This window comes from Mobula hypostoma, chromosome 5 (assembly GCF_963921235.1).
Source record: "Mobula hypostoma chromosome 5, sMobHyp1.1, whole genome shotgun sequence".
Taxonomy (NCBI): Eukaryota; Metazoa; Chordata; class Chondrichthyes; order Myliobatiformes; family Myliobatidae; genus Mobula; species Mobula hypostoma.
Window position 1 is genome coordinate 125,530,364 of NC_086101.1, and position 17,635 is coordinate 125,547,998.

General features: G+C 36.9%; 1 protein-coding gene across 1 annotated transcript in view; it reads left to right on the forward strand.

Annotated features, from left to right (window-relative positions):
• dnah6 (dynein, axonemal, heavy chain 6) overlaps positions 1-17,635 on the forward strand; it is a 402,938-nt gene that overhangs the window by 266,024 nt on the left and 119,279 nt on the right. Inside the window, exons 53-55 of the mRNA XM_063047640.1 lie at positions 2,916-3,177; positions 4,821-4,944; positions 10,323-10,519. Of these exons, the coding sequence (XP_062903710.1) occupies positions 2,916-3,177; positions 4,821-4,944; positions 10,323-10,519 (583 nt within the window). The remainder of the gene's footprint in view (positions 1-2,915; positions 3,178-4,820; positions 4,945-10,322; positions 10,520-17,635) is intronic.

Below are 17,635 nucleotides of genomic sequence, written 5' to 3' on the forward strand. Positions count from 1 at the left end.
GACCAGTATCCATTTTGTTATTTGTATTATGCCTGAAAATATCGCATCTGCTGGGCAAAATTTACCTGTAGATATTCAGTTAGAAACTAGACATTGGTTACTTGTTGAGGGGTGACCTCATTGAAATCTGTTGAATGGTGAAAGTCCTTGATAGAGTGGATGTGAAAAGAATGTTTTCTATGGTGAGAGTGTCTAAGTCCAGAGGACACAGCCTCAAAATAGATGGGTGTCCTTTTAGAACGGAGGTGAGGAGGAATTTCTTTAGCCAGAGAGTAGTGAATCGGTGGAATTCTTTGCCACAGGCAGCTGTGGAGGCCAAGTTTTTATGCATATTTAAGGCAGAGGTTGATAGATTCTTGATTTGTCAGGGCACAAAGGGATACAGGGGCCAATGCAGGAGATTGGGGATGAGAGGAAAAATGGATCAGTCATGATGAAATGGCAGAGCAGACTCAATGGGCCAAATGGCCTAATTCTGCTCCTATACCTTATGATCTTATGGTCTGTCCTTTCTAATTTTTGACAAATTTCAGTTCAAATGAACAAAGCTGCATTATGAATGTCTCAAATATCAGGAGAGCTATTTAATAGTGATAATTAGTAATAGGGGACTTCAGAGTGAACTGATGCAGCTGTGTGCAAATAGGATTTGCTGATGACTGTGGCTGTACACCTGAAGATCTCTTTATACTGTGCTCTTTACTTGTCCTTGATACTTCACACTTGATGTAGAACTGTAGAACCATAGAACACTACAGCACTGAAAACAGGCCATTCAGCCCTTCTAGTCTGTGCCAAAACTTTATTCAACTAGGCCCATTGACCTCTACCCAGTCCATAACCCTCCAGACCTCTCCCATTCATGTATCCATCCAATTTATTCTTAAAACTTAAGAGTGAGCCCACATTTACCACATCAGATGGCAGCTCGTTCCACACTCCCACCACTCTCTGAGTGAAGAAGTTCCCCCAATGTTCCCCCTAAGCCTTTCCCCTTTCACCCTAAAGCCATGTCCTCTTGTATTTATCTCTCCTAATCTAAGTGGAAAGAGCCTACTCACATTTACTCTGTCTATACCCCTCATAATTTTGTAAACCTCTATCAAATCCCCCTTCATTCTTCTATGCTCCAAGGAATAAAGTCCTAACCTGTTCAATCTCTCCCCGTAACTCAACTCCTGAAGATCCGGTAACATCCTAGTACCTTCTCTGCACTCTTTCAATCTTACTGATATCTTTCCTATAGTTAGGTGACCAGAACTGTACACAATACTCCAAATTGGACCTCACCAATGTCTTATACAACTTCACCATAACATCCTAAGTCCTATACTCAATACTTCGATTTATGAATGCCAGGGTGCCGAAGACCTTCTTTACAACCCTGTCTACCTGTGACACCACTTTCAGGGAACTATGTATCTGAACTCCCAGATCCCTTTGTTCCTCCGCACTCCTCAGTGCCCTACCATTTACTGTGTATGTCCTACTTTGATTTGTCCTTCCAAAATGCAACACCTCACACTTGTCTGCATTAAATTCCATCTGCCATTTTCTGGCCCATTTTTCCAGTTGGTCCAGATCTCTCTGCAAGCTTTGAAAGCCTTCCTCCCTGTCCACAGCACCTCCAATCTTAGTGCCATCAGCAAACTTGCTGATCAAATTTGCCACATTACCACACTAGATTATTGATATAGACAACAAACAACAATGGTCCCAGCACAGATCCCCGAGGCACACCACTAGTCACAGGCCTCCAGTCTGAGAAGCGATCATCCACTACCACTCTCTGTCTTCTCCCACACAGCCAATTTCGAATCCAGTTTACAACCTCTCCATGGATACCTAGTGTCTGAACCTTCTGAACTAATCTCCCATGTGGGACCTGGTCAAAGACCTTACTAAAGTCCATGTAGACAACATCCACAGTCTTTCCTTCTTCTACTTTCCTGGTAACTTCCTCAAAAAACTCTACAAGATTCGTTAAACACGATCTACCACGCACAAAGCCATGCTGACTATCCTGAATCAGCCCTTGGCTGTCCAAATACTTGTATATTTACGTACATATTGTATATTTATGTCCAAATACACTATGCCAGTTTCCTGAGTAAATACTGATGCAAAAAAAACTGTTTAAGATCTCCCCCATCTCCTGACCTCATTGACCTCATTCACTATAAAGCATCATTGAATCAATATTAATCTACAACATTTCGGCATGGTTCGAAGCAATGAGCACTATCAGCCTCAGCCCACTCAACAGAATTGTCAGAATATGAAGTAAAATCATTGACCAGGAACAAGAATCACTCAGCAGCATCCATAAGGGACGGACAGTAAAGAAGGCTGAACAAATAGCAGAGGACACTACATATACACTTCAAACATACTACACTTTCATGCCATCTGGATGCTGCTAAAGGTCCCTGCCCATCTGCACCAGAAGAGGCTTATCTAGTTTTGTATCTTCCTCCATTCGCCTCCTCAACACCCAATTTTGAGTATATAGTATGCATCGCATCTCTGACAGTAAAAGTCGTCAGTTTGTTGTTTTTATGTGTATTTGTATTTTAAATCACATGCATTAACATCTAGTATTTATTATCTATTGTGAGTATGTTATATTGTGTATAACTATATGTAGTGTGGTGTTGCGTATCTTACGTTCTGTCATATTGTCCCTAGCACTGCACAAAAGAAGTTCCTCACGAAAAATAGTGAATTATATTGAAATATGCTTCCCCTGTCATTTGCTAATGATTGATGGTTCCTGGAGATTGTATTCCTAATAATATGTAAAATTTTCAAGAGCAATTTGCAAGAGACTAAGTTTATAGGTGTTAAATTTGTTCTTGAGTTTGTTCATTCACTTTTGAAACTATTTCCTTCGATTTCTTTTTTTTGTGTTATAGAACTGACTGGGCTTCAGCTAAGCAAGTTCTTGGTGATTCAAATTTCCTGAAGAAGCTCATGGAATATGACAAAGACAACATTAAACCACAGATTCTGCAACGACTTCAGAAATATATTAACCATCCAGATTTTGTACCTGAGAAAGTAGAGAAAGTGTCTAAAGCTTGTAAGTCCATGTGCATGTGGGTGAGAGCCATGGATCTGTATTCCCGAGTTTCTAAAGAGGTTGAACCAAAACGGATAAAACTTGCAGCAGCTCAGGTGAGTTAGAACTTTACTTAAAACTATAACAAGACATAATTTAAAAATGAAAGTAATAGAACAGATTTTAATTCCACCCATTTTTTTTGAGCCCATAACTGAGTTCAAACCAAATCTTCTCTGCTGATGGTCTATTTCTAGTGCCATCTAAACAAGCTGGGCAGTGACTGTGGGGGCTTAACAAATCTATGCACTTGATATTCCTTTGGTATATTACAGTACATATAGAATTAAAACCCTCAAAAAAAGAAAAAAATATGCTAGTATGGGAAATTAGTGGCAGACTAAGGTCCAAAACAATGGTAATGCTGCTGGTGTGTGTTATGCTTCACTGGAATTGCACTTTCCTCAACCACATTCCAAATTTAGGAACTTTCCTTTTGCTGCCCTGTGTTGTGAGAGCAGAACAAAGTAAATATAGTGAAGCAAGGCCATGTGATTGACACCTGGGCATGTGGTTAGCATCAATATGAAAACGTGAGGTTGGGACCACACAGCCTTAATGAGCTAAGGCTGAGCACAGAACAAACATACAAGGGTATTCCACCATAAACAGATATCCTGTACAGAGGTGTAAATGGACACCCTGATAATGACAGAACTGGGTTTCAGGTTGTAGATTAATTACGTTATGGTGCCAAAAGGAATTTGAAAAAGTTAAAATGACAGAAAAGCAGATAGCCATGTAACTGGTAGTAGCAAACCAGGCTAGGAAGCATACAAAGAAATATATTAAAAAGTGCCTCATGGGTTGATCAGCATTAGTTGCCCTGGAGTCCAGCCATTGGAGAAGAGCAGCCAGAGCCAGCATCAAACCCTGACCAGCTTCATCTGGAGCAAGTAATATTTGAGTACAGGCAATTGTTTGTTTTCTTTTCTCTCTCTCTTTTTTTGCTTTACTTACTTGTTTTAATTTATGAATATATTTCTTATTGCAAATTATAGATTTTTTATTATTATGTTTTGCAATATACTGCTGTCATAAAACAACAGATTTCATGATGTATACCACTGATATTAAATCTGATTCTGGTTCTGAGTTTTGGAAGCTGTGAAAGAGTTAAGAACTGAACTATGTGGTGAACCATGTTTAATAAGATTGTATAGTTATTCGGCAAAGTCATTGGCTAGTCTTCTAACAGCCATGTTTCTTTATTAATTCTGATTTGTTCAGACAACTCAAAGAATTATGTGGTAGTTTCAAACAAGACTTGATAATTATTTTGTTTACTTTCAAAATCTTTAAGTATTCAACTCATTAGTTTACTTTTGCAACTTTCAAAATGCACTACCTGATTTTAGATATTGTCCAAAGCTTGATGAACCTCACATTTTCTTGTTCTATCCTTCAATTTGCTCACAGTGGTATGTTTACAATGAGATAGTTCACAGGGTGGTAAGGCTATCTCTGTTGATACTGACTGGGTGTCAATTACACGATCTTTCTTTGTATCATGATCCCCAACATCTCTTCCTAGTCAACAGAGTGTTCTCCCAGAGCCTGATGTGATTCTTGATTTCTCTCTGGTTAGTACATCCTTTAAACAAGTTGTAGGTACAAAGAGATGTCAATTTTGAAAGTTATCTTCAAAATATTCTTACATTAATTATTGATTTGATGTCCAACACATTGTAATTAATAGGCTGAACTTGATGCTACATTGGGAACCCTTAAAGAAAAACAAGTCAAGCTACGACAACTTGACTTGAAGCTGGAGGATCTTCAAAATCAATATGATCATACTGTTGGAGAAAAAGAGGAACTAGGTGAGATACATTTTTAATTATTCCACAATAAGATTCAATTAAACTTATCATACAAGATTAATAACAGAGAAAGCTTTAGGTCAATTGGGTTGTACCCACACATTTATTATTACCTGAATACAGCTGGCAATTTCATTTTGTGGCATATTGTAGAAAATATGATTGGATACCATAAGGATGAATAATATTGATCCTGCTATAGTTACTATAGATTTGCTGAGTATGCCCGCAGGAAAATTAATTTCAGGGTTGTATGTGGTGACATATATGTACTCTGATAATAAAATTTACTTTAAGCATAACTATGCTAGCTTAACTCTAGTTTTACAGCTGATCTTGTTGAAACATGTCTTCAGCATAACATATGGTTGCATTGGTTTAAACATGGAATTTATAAAGCAATACAGTGGACTCTAGTCATAATAATTAGGCCATCAGTTAATGGAGGCAGCCGCTTATTTGGGATAACTCTTAAGGAACAAAAATAATCAAGAAAACAGCTGTATTGGGAACACTATGACGCTTAATTGGGACAGGAAACTGTTGCTGTACAGTTTCTAGCTAGCGTTAGTTGCATGTACCTGTTGTAACTGTTAGACACTACATTCTGCTTAGTGTAAACATTTTTTAAATAGCATCAGTATTCAAAATGCAGCGACTTTTGTCACTGATAGTTGGTAAGAAATAAGCAGTAAGACAATGCAGAAGCCTTTTGTTCATTGTGGTTTCAAGCATTCAGGTTTGGAGATGCCAGAACCATCCAGGAGTGAAAATGAAATGATTTCAGTAATTCAACAAATTAGGAACTATGAAGAGTTTGAAGGTATTAACAATCATCTTGAATGTTACAATGAAAATGAAGATTTGGAGGATGCAATCCTCAAAAGTATTGTATGAAGACAGTCCATTGTCTGGACTAGGTGTCTGCAGTATTTTTATTCATTTACAGTCATTCAAAAGAACACAACAGCATACACTAAATGCACTCCTCCATCAGTAACTATTAGGAACCAATACACAGCTTTATCATACTGTAGAGGTTTTGGTAGTGTTCTAACTTGTTTTGTATTTCATTTAAGTGTTTAATTTGTTACTTAGTTAAATTGTAGTTTTTCTTCTTTACACCTTTTTAACAATTTGCTTGAAACTTTGTCTAATTAGGGCAGTCTCTTAATTGGGTGGAAATGAACTTGTCCTGATATATCTCACTTAACCAGAATTCACTTTATAAATTATGGAATATAGAAAATAAAGCTAAAGCAATCTTGTCATTTGTGAATTATGAGTACAGGCTAAGGTGTTTGAAGATATAAGTAAGGTAGATGTAAGGAAATATCTTGCATTGTTTGTAATTAAAACAGGTTGATACAGAACAGTTAACAATGGTTTGAGTCATTGCTATCTCAGACTCCACTTTTCTGCAATCACAATGTCCCCAGCCACCAGCCCCCTGCAAATCTATCAGGTTGCCTGTATGTTAATACAATTTTTAAGAAACTGCTGGATTTGTAATGGAGAACACAAGTGGAATATGAGCTCAAATACTTTCTTTATCCATAACTCAAGACTTTCAAAATTATCTCACTGACCATGAAGAGTTTTAAGGTTTACTGAGGGTATGTAAGGTATAACATGAATACAATAGTTTTCTTATCCCTTAGACATTAGGAGTAAAAAAGATTTTAACTTTAACTATTAAACAGGAGGGTTGTTGGTTAGATCAGTCTCAGGAAAAGTTACTGATTTCTATACCAGCCAGGTAAAGATTATTGTTTTGATATCTGTGTACTGTCTCTCCTAATTATTTTGCATCAGAAAACTTCTTAGTGCTTGCAAATAAGAGTGAAATACTCGGCTGGGAGGAGCCAGTGATTGCAAATGTTTTTGTTTGAGCAAGAACCTCAGAAGTAAAGCCCTAGGCTTGGATGGGCAATATGCCAAGGCTAGAAGTTTGCCTTGTAAAAGAAGACAAAGCTTGCAACCATATGATATAATGTGCAATAGCTCTCCATGTTAGGGCCAAGGCTACAAGATGGGGCCTGATTAAAATTAGAATGTAACAAGGATTAATGGCTATAAACTAGAGTCATAGTAGGACTCCTAGGTGGAAGAATGAATTAAAAATGGCATGGGTGACAATAATTGATCCTGCAGTGATACTGTTCCCAAAATTGCAGGTAACAGAACTTGAGCTTGAGGTGGAGTGCTTAGACCATCCCACGAGGTAGTGGATGTAACAGTAGATATGAAACACTCTTTGAGATTTAATGAGACAGTGAGCAAAATTAACATAAGGCTGAAGAGGAGACCTGGGAGAGAGATCTGAGTTGGACTCCTTTCTTGGATGAATTAGGTGGAGTTGGGCCCTTCAACAGGTCTGCAAGTGGGGATGAAGTGTCACCTAGCTAAAGGGATAAATATTAGCTTTATTTGTCATTTGTACATCAAAACATATATTTATTTAGAGATACAGCACACCGTAGCCCTTCCAGACCTTCGAACTGCACCACCCTAGTAACTCTTGACAACCCCAATTTAACCCTTACTGAATCACCGCACCATTTACAATGACCAGTTCACAAACCTGATATATCTTTAGGCTGTGGTCAAAACCAACACATTCCGTGGGAAGGATGTACAGAGACTGCTTACAGAGGACACTGGAACTGAATTCCAAACGCTGATGCCCAGAGCTGGAATAGCGTCATGCTAACCGCTAGGCTGCCGTGGCGCTCATTGTAGTTAAATGTGCTATTTGCATAAATGGCCAACACCGTCTGACGATGTGCTGAGGCAAGTCTCAAGTATCACCATGCTTTCAGTGCCAACAAAGCATGCTCACAGCTTACTAACCCTAACCTGAACATCTTTAGAATGAGAGATGAAACCAGAGCACCTGAAGGAAACCCATGTGGTTTCAGAGAAAATATTTATCTATTTATTTATTTATTCATTTACGGGATGTGGGCATTGCCAACTAAGCCAGCATTTATTGCCCATCCCTAGTTGCCCTTGAGGTGGTGGTGATGAGCTGCCTTCTTGAACTGCTGCAGTCCCTGAGGTGTAGGTACACCCACAGTGCTATTAGGGAGGGAATTCCATGATTTTGACCCAGCAACAATGAAAGAACGGTGATATGTTTCCAAGTCAGGATGGTAAGTGACCTGGAGGAGGAATTCCAAGTGGTGGTGTTCCCAGGTATCTGCTGTTCTCATCCTTCTAGATGGTATTGGTCGTGGGTCTGGAAGGTGCTGCCTTAGGAACTTCGGTGTGTTGTTGCAGTGCATCTTGTAGATAGTACGCACTGCTGCCACTGTTTGTCGATGGTGGAGGGATTGGATGCTTGTGGAAGGGGTACCAGTCAAGCGGTCTGCCTTGTACTGGATGGTATCAAGCTTCTTGAGTGTTGATGGAGCTGTACTCATCCAGACGATTGGCGAGTATTCCATTACACTCCTGACCTGAGCCTTGTAGATGGTGGACAGGCTTTGGGGAGCCAGGAGTGAGTTACACGCCGCAGAGTTCCTAGCCTTTGATCTGCTCTGGTAGCCATAGTGTTTATATGGCTAGACCAGTTCAGTTTCCTGTCAATGGTAACCCCCAGGATGTTGATAGCAGGGGAATGTACAAACTTCTCACAGACAGCTGCGAGAATTAAAACACGATCACTGATCAGTGATGTTCTAAAATACTACACTAACCACGGCGTTACTATGTTGCCCTACCATGCCAACCCAGGCTCGAGGACAAAGAGAGCAAAGGCTGAAAGGTGGTCTGAAATTGGAGGACACTTTTGACAGAATGAAATAAATAACTTAATCATTCTCTATAGCATTTTTATTGCCCTCTGAACATGTCAAAGCACTTTACAATCAATAGAATACTTGTAAAGAAAGTTAGCGTTATAATACACAGCAGCCAACAGACACACAGAGGTCCCAGATAAGGGTTAAAATTTTTGACAATGTATTGTAGTTATTTGTACTTCAAATAATGGTAAGGGGATCACATATATATTGCTATGAGGGCAGGGATGAGGATGATTTAATATTTCATCCAAAATACCACATTATATATTGAGGAACTAAAGCATTGAATTTTTATCCTAGTTAATGTGTTTAATTGTCCTTGGAAAATTTAATCTGAGCTTTCTTGAACCTCTTTAGTCCAATGTTGAAAGTGCATCCAGAACGGTACTTGATAGCAAGCTGCAGAATTTTGACCCAGTGAAGTAGAAGAAGAAATATACCCACAAAACCAGATTTGTGACATGGAATAGTTGTAAACTAAAAAGGGTCTTGGAATCATGTTCATAGATACGTGGTACCCTTGTTCTTTTGTTTTTAAGGTTCTGTCAATTCTGATTAAAGAAACTGCTTGGTGAGTTGATGTGATACATCCTGTAAATGGTTTATGCTATAATCATTGTGCGCCAGTGATGGACATCGTGAATATCGGAAATAGAAGACAGCATGAGAAACAAATGGAGTTGCTTTTCCCAAAATATCTTATCAGAAGAACTTTGAATGTTGTCCATGTCATGCTGCACATATGGATAAATACCTCATTATTTGTGCAATCGTGAATGGAAGTGAACGTTCAGCAAATATCCCATTTGTGAATTGATGATGGAAGAAGTCATAATAAGGCATCTGAAGTTGTATATTTAGATGATTCCTGTGAGGTCCTGCAGAAATACACTTTGGCTGAAGTGATCCGCCGCCAATAAACAATCTCATTTTTATATGTACTGGTTATTATTTTAGTCAGTGGAATACTTTAATTTCCTTGATTGCATTCTTACCTGGGTTCTTAACTGCTGTGCTGGGTTGAATATCACTTTGATGTTAAGGGCAATCACTCTTACCTCACCTGTGGAATTCTAGCATCTTTCTCCATGTTTGAACCAAGTCTGTAGGGAATGTTTGAGTTGTGCAATTTGAGAAATAATTTGGACTGTCCAGTTTGAGAAAAGCTCAAACTGAACAAGTATTTTTAAGCACCACTTGATAAAACCATCAATCGCATGTGTACAAAAGAATTATTGGCACTTTTCAAAACAGAAAGAGAAAATGCTGGTAACACTCAGCAGGCCAGAGAACTGTTGGACCTCCAGAGATCTGTTGACAGAAAAGTAGATTTAATATTTCAGGCTGAAAGAAATCATTAACTTTCTTTCTCGTTCCTCAGATGCTTCTGACTTGTAATTTTGCAACATTGTATGTTTTAATTTCCAATTTTCAGCATCTTCTCTTTTGATTTTCATACTTTTCCAAGTATATTCAGTAAATATGTTCTTTATGTGGCATAATTCATTGTATTCAATATGTTCATCTGCCTCTCTGTTTGACTTGTATGTTTTCTTTCCTTCTCTCTAGCTCGAACAATGGCCTTAACTCAGGCTCGATTAGTGCGTGCTGGAAAACTTACAGCTGCTCTTGGAGATGAACAAGTTCGCTGGCAAGAGGGCATAATTATGTTTGAAGAGGAAATATCAAATGTAATTGGAAATGTCTTCATTGCATCAGCATGTGTTGCATATTATGGAGCCTTTACTGCTCATTACCGACATATGGTATGGCAATATCATTTTATATTCATATATTTCATACAGAGAGGAGGAGGGCTTCAGAGTCAAAGTAAATTTATTATCGAAGTATGTATATGTCCCAATATACTACCTTGAGATTAATTTTCTTGCAAACATTTACAGGAAAATAAAGAAATACAATAGAATTTGTGAAAAACTATATGTAAACAAAGACTGACAAACATGCAAAAGGCATGGACTGTATGGTGAAAATTTTTGCTAACCAATGCCGTTTGCTTGTGGCAGCGCTCCATGTAAATGTATGCAGTGGGAGTGGAGGGCTTTGCCTGTGATGGACAGGGATGTATCCACTGCTCTCTGTGGCTGTTTCTGTTCTCAGACTTTGGCGTTTTCACACCAGGCTGTGAAGCAACCAATGAAGATACTCTCCACTGTGCATCAATAGAGGTTTGTCAAAGTTTTGGTCTCATGCCAAATCTACACAAACTTCTAAGAAAGTAGGAGTGCTGTTGTGCTTTCTCTGTGATGGCAAGAAGGCAACCTTATAGATACTGGATCATTTGATTTGTGCTACGAGGGGTGATTAATAAGTTTGTGGCCTAAGGTAGAAGGAGTCAATCTTAGAAAACCTAGCACATTTATTTTTCAACATAGTCCCCTCCTACATTTACACATTTAGTCCAGTGGTCGTGGAGCATAAGGATCTTGGACATCCAGAAAGTGTCCACAGAAGGGGCAATTGATAAGTTTGTGGCCTAGGGTAGAAGGAGATGAGTTATATGGCTCTCGTTACATGCACATGCAATTCAACTCTTTGAGTGATTATGCAGAAAATTTGAGGTTAATAACTCATCAGGGGTGATTCATACGTTCATGGCCTAAGGTAGAAGGAGATGAGTTATTAACTTCAAACTTTACTGCTTTACTCTTCCTACACCCATGAATGTGTGATTAAGCACAACTCAAATGCTATCTATAAATCTGTGGCGAAGCAACTATTGTTGGCAGAATTTCAGATTGGGATGAGAAGGCAAACAGGAGAGTGGTATACCAACTGGTTGAGTGGTGTTGCAGTAACAACCTTGCACTCAAATCAGTAAGGCCAAAGAATTGATTGCAGACTTCAGAAAGGGTAAGACAAGAGAACACACACCACATTGAAGGATCAGAAGTGGAAAGGGTGAGCACTTTCAAGTTCCCACGTGTTAACATCTCTGAGGGTTTATCCTGGGCCCAGCATATCAATGCAGTTACAAAAAAGGCATGACAGCAGCTATATTTCATTAGGAGTTTGAGGAGATTTGATATGTCACCAAAGACACTTGCAAATTGCTACAGATGTACTGTGGAGAGCATTCTAGCAGGCTGCATCACTGTCTGGTATGTGGGAGGGGGGTGTCACTGCACAGGAACAAAATAAGCTGAAGAAAGTTGTGAAGTCAGCTCCATCATAGGCACCAGCCTCCCCAGCAACCAGGACATCTTCAGGGAGCAAAAAAGCAGCTTCCATCATTAAGGAGCCCCATCACCCAGTACATGCATGCAGTAATCTTTCAATCCTTTTAATTATTTACCTCATCTTTCATAATCTTCAGAAGACTCTATATTTGAGGCCCTCTATAGGATCATTTAGCAGAGCCTGTCTTTGTTATTCCCATCTTTCTTATCTTCCCTTTATTTCAGCCACTGTACATCATGTGAATTTGAATTAAATGTTTCAGGTGATGTTCTATATCTTAATCTATATACTGTGAATTTCACTTCAAATTCAGCAATCAACTTGGCTTTGGGGCTTCAAAAGTTCAGAATCCTTTGCAGAGATCTTTATGATTAACTTTCTTTCCAAACTATTTAAAAAGATTTACAGGAAGTCTATGACAAGTAGAACGAAGGGCCGTTGACATTTGTTGACTCCTGATAGCAAAATCCAAGCTACATTGTTTTTGAATCACCTTGTATGAAATAGAAGTGAAAATTTTAATCAGTTTATGCTGCATAATGAGTTACTTATCAGATGTGCTTTCAAAGATAAATGTTGCTAACTTTGTTAGTTCTTATCTGTTGTTAATTTAATTATTTTTTCAATAGAAATTCTGCACAATGAAAATTTCTTTGACCTTAGCAAGTTTTAGTCAAGTTGAGATGTTCATTTGTTAACTAGTAATGTACTTACTGGATCTCAAGTATTTCCCCATAGGAAGAAGACAGAATATATACAGAGCCGCTGCCATTTCTTTTCTTTTTTGGTTAAAGAATTTATGATTGATGGTCATAGTAGCTTGTGCAACTCCCTCACTGGGGCTCGTATGCAAACTTGCCTCGTTAGCTAACTCTGTTAACAGACATGTGACCTAGTGGTAAGAAGGCCACCTTCCATAAGTATTTAAAGCTTTTTATTAATTATTATTGAAAATCAACAAAAAATACATTAATCAAATCAACATATCAATATGTACAATAAGAGTTAAACTATCTAATAACTGATTAACCAAGCTAAACAGTATACCAATAATAATAAGTAAAAAACAAAATGTTAAAACTGCAAACACGAGGAAATCTGCAGATGCTGGAATTTCAAGCAACACTCATAAAAATTGCTGGTGAACACAGCAGGCCAGGCAGCACGTATAGGAAGAGGTGCAGTCGACGTTTCGGGCCGGGACCCTTCCTCAGGACGAACTGAAAGAAGAGCTAGCAAGAGATTTGAAAGTGGGAGGGGGAGGGGGAGATCTGAAGTGATAGGAAAAGACAGGAGGGAGAGGGATGGAGCCAAGAACTGGACAGTTGATTGGCAAAAGGTATATGGGAGGATCATGGGACAGAGCGCCTAGGGAGAAAGAAAGGGGGAGGGGGGGGAAAAAGCCTAGAGGATGGGCAAGAGGTATAGTGAGAGGGACCGAGGGAGAAAAAGGAGAGGGAGAAAAAGAATGTGTGTATATAAATAAATAATAACGGATGGGGTACGAAGGGGGAGGTGGGGCATTAGCGGAAGTTTGAGAAGTCAATATTCATGCCATCACGCTCTGTCACCAGAGAAAGCAGGATCTCCCAGTGGCGACACATTTTAATTCCATGTCCCATTCCCATTCTGATATGTCTATCCACGGCCTCCTCTACTGTAAAGATGAAGCCACACTCAGGTTGGAGGAACAGCACCTTATATTCCGTCTGAGTAGCCTCCAACCTGATGGCATGCACATTGACTTCTCAAACTTCCGCTAATGCCCCACCTCCTCCCGGTACCCCATCCATTATTTATTTATATACACACATTCTTTTTCTGGCCTGCTGTGTTCACCAGCAATTAAAATGTTAAAACTATTTTTTTGGAAAAAAGAAAGAAGGAAAAAGAACCCTACTAACTAAAACAAAAAAAACTACTAACCAAAAAAAAGATAGAAAAAAAACCCATTGGGAGCACAACCCCGGAGCTGTACGCCATACAAGCTTCCATAAAAGAAAAACATCAATCTGCCAACCAAATCCAATTACACAAGAATCAGAAGGGGACCATCTTAATTAACTCAAATCAAATGATAGTAGCGGGCAAAAGAACCCCACCTTTTCTCAAAGTCAAATCGAGGATCAAAAGTTCGACTTCTAATTTTCTCCAAACTAAGACGTGTTTCCATTTCAATAAAATAGCCCTTCTGGCCAATAATGTGACAAATGCATTTACATGTTGGTCTGACATAGAAATATCGTGAATATATTGAGGAATTATACCGAACAAAACTGTCAATTTATTAGGTTGTAAATTAATTTTTAAAGCTTTAGAAATGATAGAGCAAATAGATTTCCAAAACTGTTTCAATACAGGACACGACCAAAACATATGTGTCAATATAGCTGTCTTAGTTTTACACCTATCACACTGACTATCAACGTTAGGAAATATTTTAGACAGTCTCTCCTTTGACAAATAATAACAATGTAAATTTTTAAATTGAATTAGAGAGTGACTGGCAGAAATCGAAGAAGAGTTAACCAACTTCAAAATTCGCAGCCAATCCTCTGTTATCAAGGTCATGTTAAGCTCTCTTTCCCAATCTTGCTTAATCTTAAGTAAAGCATAATTTTACTGTTGTTATAGTAAATTATAAATTTTCCCAATAGAACCTTTCACTAAAGGATTCATTTTAAAAACAATGTCTAACAGGTCAGAATCTTCGATATGTGGAAAATTACTTAAATATTTTTGTAAGAAATGTCTGACCTGAAGATATTGCAAGAAATGTGAGTACAAGAGAGAATATTTAGTTACTAATTTCTCAAAAGACATCAATCGGCCTTCTTGAAACAGATCCATGAAGGAATAAACTTCCTTCATTCCTCCAAAGAGAAAAGGTAGGATCATGAAGTGAAGGTTTAAATAAATAGTTTTGATAAATTAAACTAAGAAGGTTAAATTTTTTAAGATTAAAAATATTACGAAACTGGTACCAAATTCGTAATGACTGCTTAATCATAGGATATAAATTTAGAATAGAAATTTTGGCTATTTGTACAGGTAAAGAGGCTCCTAATAACGAAGTTAAGTAAAATTGTTTCACAGCTTTCAATTCCAAATCAAGGTGGTTGTTCATTTTTATCAGTCCAATATAACCAAGAACACACATAACGTATATTAACCACCCAATAATACATTCTTAAATTAAGCAGAGCAAGACCTCTATCCTTTTTTGATTTTTGTAAATGATATTTTCCAATTCTTGGTCTTTTATTATTCCAAACAAAAATGAAGTAATAGAATCAACCTGATCAAAAAACATTTTAGAAAAAAAAAGGAATATTTTGAAATACATATAAAAATTTTGGTAAAATCATCATTTTAACTGCATGAATTCGGCCAGCTAACAAAAGTGTAAGTGGATTCTATCTACAAAATAATTGTTTCATAAAATCCACTAAGGGAACCAAATTAGCTCTATATAGGTCTCCATAATTTTTAGTGATGATAATATCTAAATATTTGAAAGAGTACGTAACTTTAAAAGAAATGTCATCATATATAGACGCAGAATCATTTAAAGGAAATAATTTACTTTTATTAAGGTTTAATTTGTATCCTGAAAACTTTCCAAATTCATTTAATAATTTCAATAAACTAGGAATGGATTCTTCAGGATTCGAAACATAAACTAAGAGATCATCAGCATAAAGGGAGATCTTATGAATAGTCCCATTTATGGAAATTCCTTGAATATCTTTAGCTTCACGAAGTGCAATAGCCAAAGGTTCCAATATCAAGTTAAATAACAGGGGACTTAACGGACATTCTTGTCTCGTACCTCGCAAAAATTTTTAAAAAAGGAGATCTGCAATTATTAGTAATAACAGTGGCAGTAGGGCTTTTATACATCATTCCAATCCACTTATTAACATTAATACCAAAGTTGAATTTCTCTAAAACGTTAAATAAGCATTTCCATTCAACTTTATCAAATGCCTTTACAGCATCAAGAGAAACAACACATTGGGAGGTCTTAGAAAGGGTTGAGTATATGACATTTAACAGTCTCTGAGTATTAGAGAAATAGTATCGGCCTTTTATAAAACCTGCTTGGTCTTGAGAAATAATTTTAGCTAGATTAGCCATTATTTTTGAAAGAATTTTAACATCCACATTTAATAGTGAAACAGGTCTATATGAAACCCAATCAGTCGGGTCTTTATATTTCTTAAGAATTAAAGAAATAGAAGCTTCATAAAATGTGGGAGGTAACTCTCTGAACAAAATAATATCTTTGAGCATTTCCAACATATATGGAGAAAACAATTCTTCAAATTTTTTATAAAATCCTACAGAAAAACCATCCAATTCAGGAGCTTTACCAGATTGCATTGAAAGAATAGCTTTCTGAATTTCTTTTTCAGTAATAGGAGTAACAAGAGTTTGTTGATCTTCAACAGATATTCTAGGAAAATCAATCTTTTGTAAAAAGGCATTCATTTTATAAGGATCAGCTGGAAACAGATTATAGAGTTCACTGTAAAAGTCTTGAAAAATTTTATCAATGTCTTCATAATTACAAGCATCATAATTACTGCCATCTCCCTTACAAATTTTTAAAATTTGTCTTTTAGCTCCAGCTGCCTTTAATTGGGATGCTAATACCTTACTGTTTTTATCTCCAAACATATAAAACTGACTTTTTAATTGAAGCAAATTTCTTTCAATAGGATAAGTTAATAGTAAATTATACTGTGATTGAAGTTCGACCCTTTGTTTAAATAAATCAATGTTAGGAGAGTCTCTCCTTAGAATATTTAATAATATTTAATAATAATAATAAATAATAATAATACTTAATATTTAATATTTGCATAAATATTATCCAAGTCTATAATTTGTTTTGAAATCTTATCTAACTCTGTTTTAATCTGTTTCTTAAGCTTAGCCAAATAGGAGATTATCTGACCTCACAAATATACTTTAAGTGTATCCCATATAATCAATTTCGACACATCTCCCGTATTATTAAAAAGAAAAAAATCTTTTATCTGAGTCTCAATAAATTTGACAAAGTCCGAATTTTGTAATAAATTTTCTGGAAAATGCCAAGGCAAATTTACAATACCGACGTCATTCAATTCAAAAGTTAAGCTTAAAGTTGCATGACCCGAAACAGCAATAGCATCATATTTACATTTCTGGACTTCGGACAAAAATCGGAAATCAGCTATAAAATATTCAAATCTTGAATATTTTTTATGAACGTGTGAATAAAAAGAATAATCTCTATCATTAGGATGTAAATTTCTCCAGATTTCAATCAAACCATAATCAATTAAAAATGAGTTAATAAGTGATGCTGAACAACTCGGAAGCTGCTGATTGGTTGAACTCTTGTCAATCAAAGGATTTAAACAACAGTTAAAATCATCACCCATGAACAACATATATTCATTTAAATCTGGCAATAAACCAAATACATTTTTAAAAAAAGAAGGATCATCTACATTAGGTCCATATAGTTTAACCCGGACAATTTTCCTATTACAAATTGTTCCTTTGACAATTAAAAATCTACCATTAATATCTGACACGATATCTTTTTGGATAAATAAAATATTAGATTTAATAAAAATAGATACCCCTTTCGTTTTATTTTGACAAGTGGCATGATATTGAAGGCC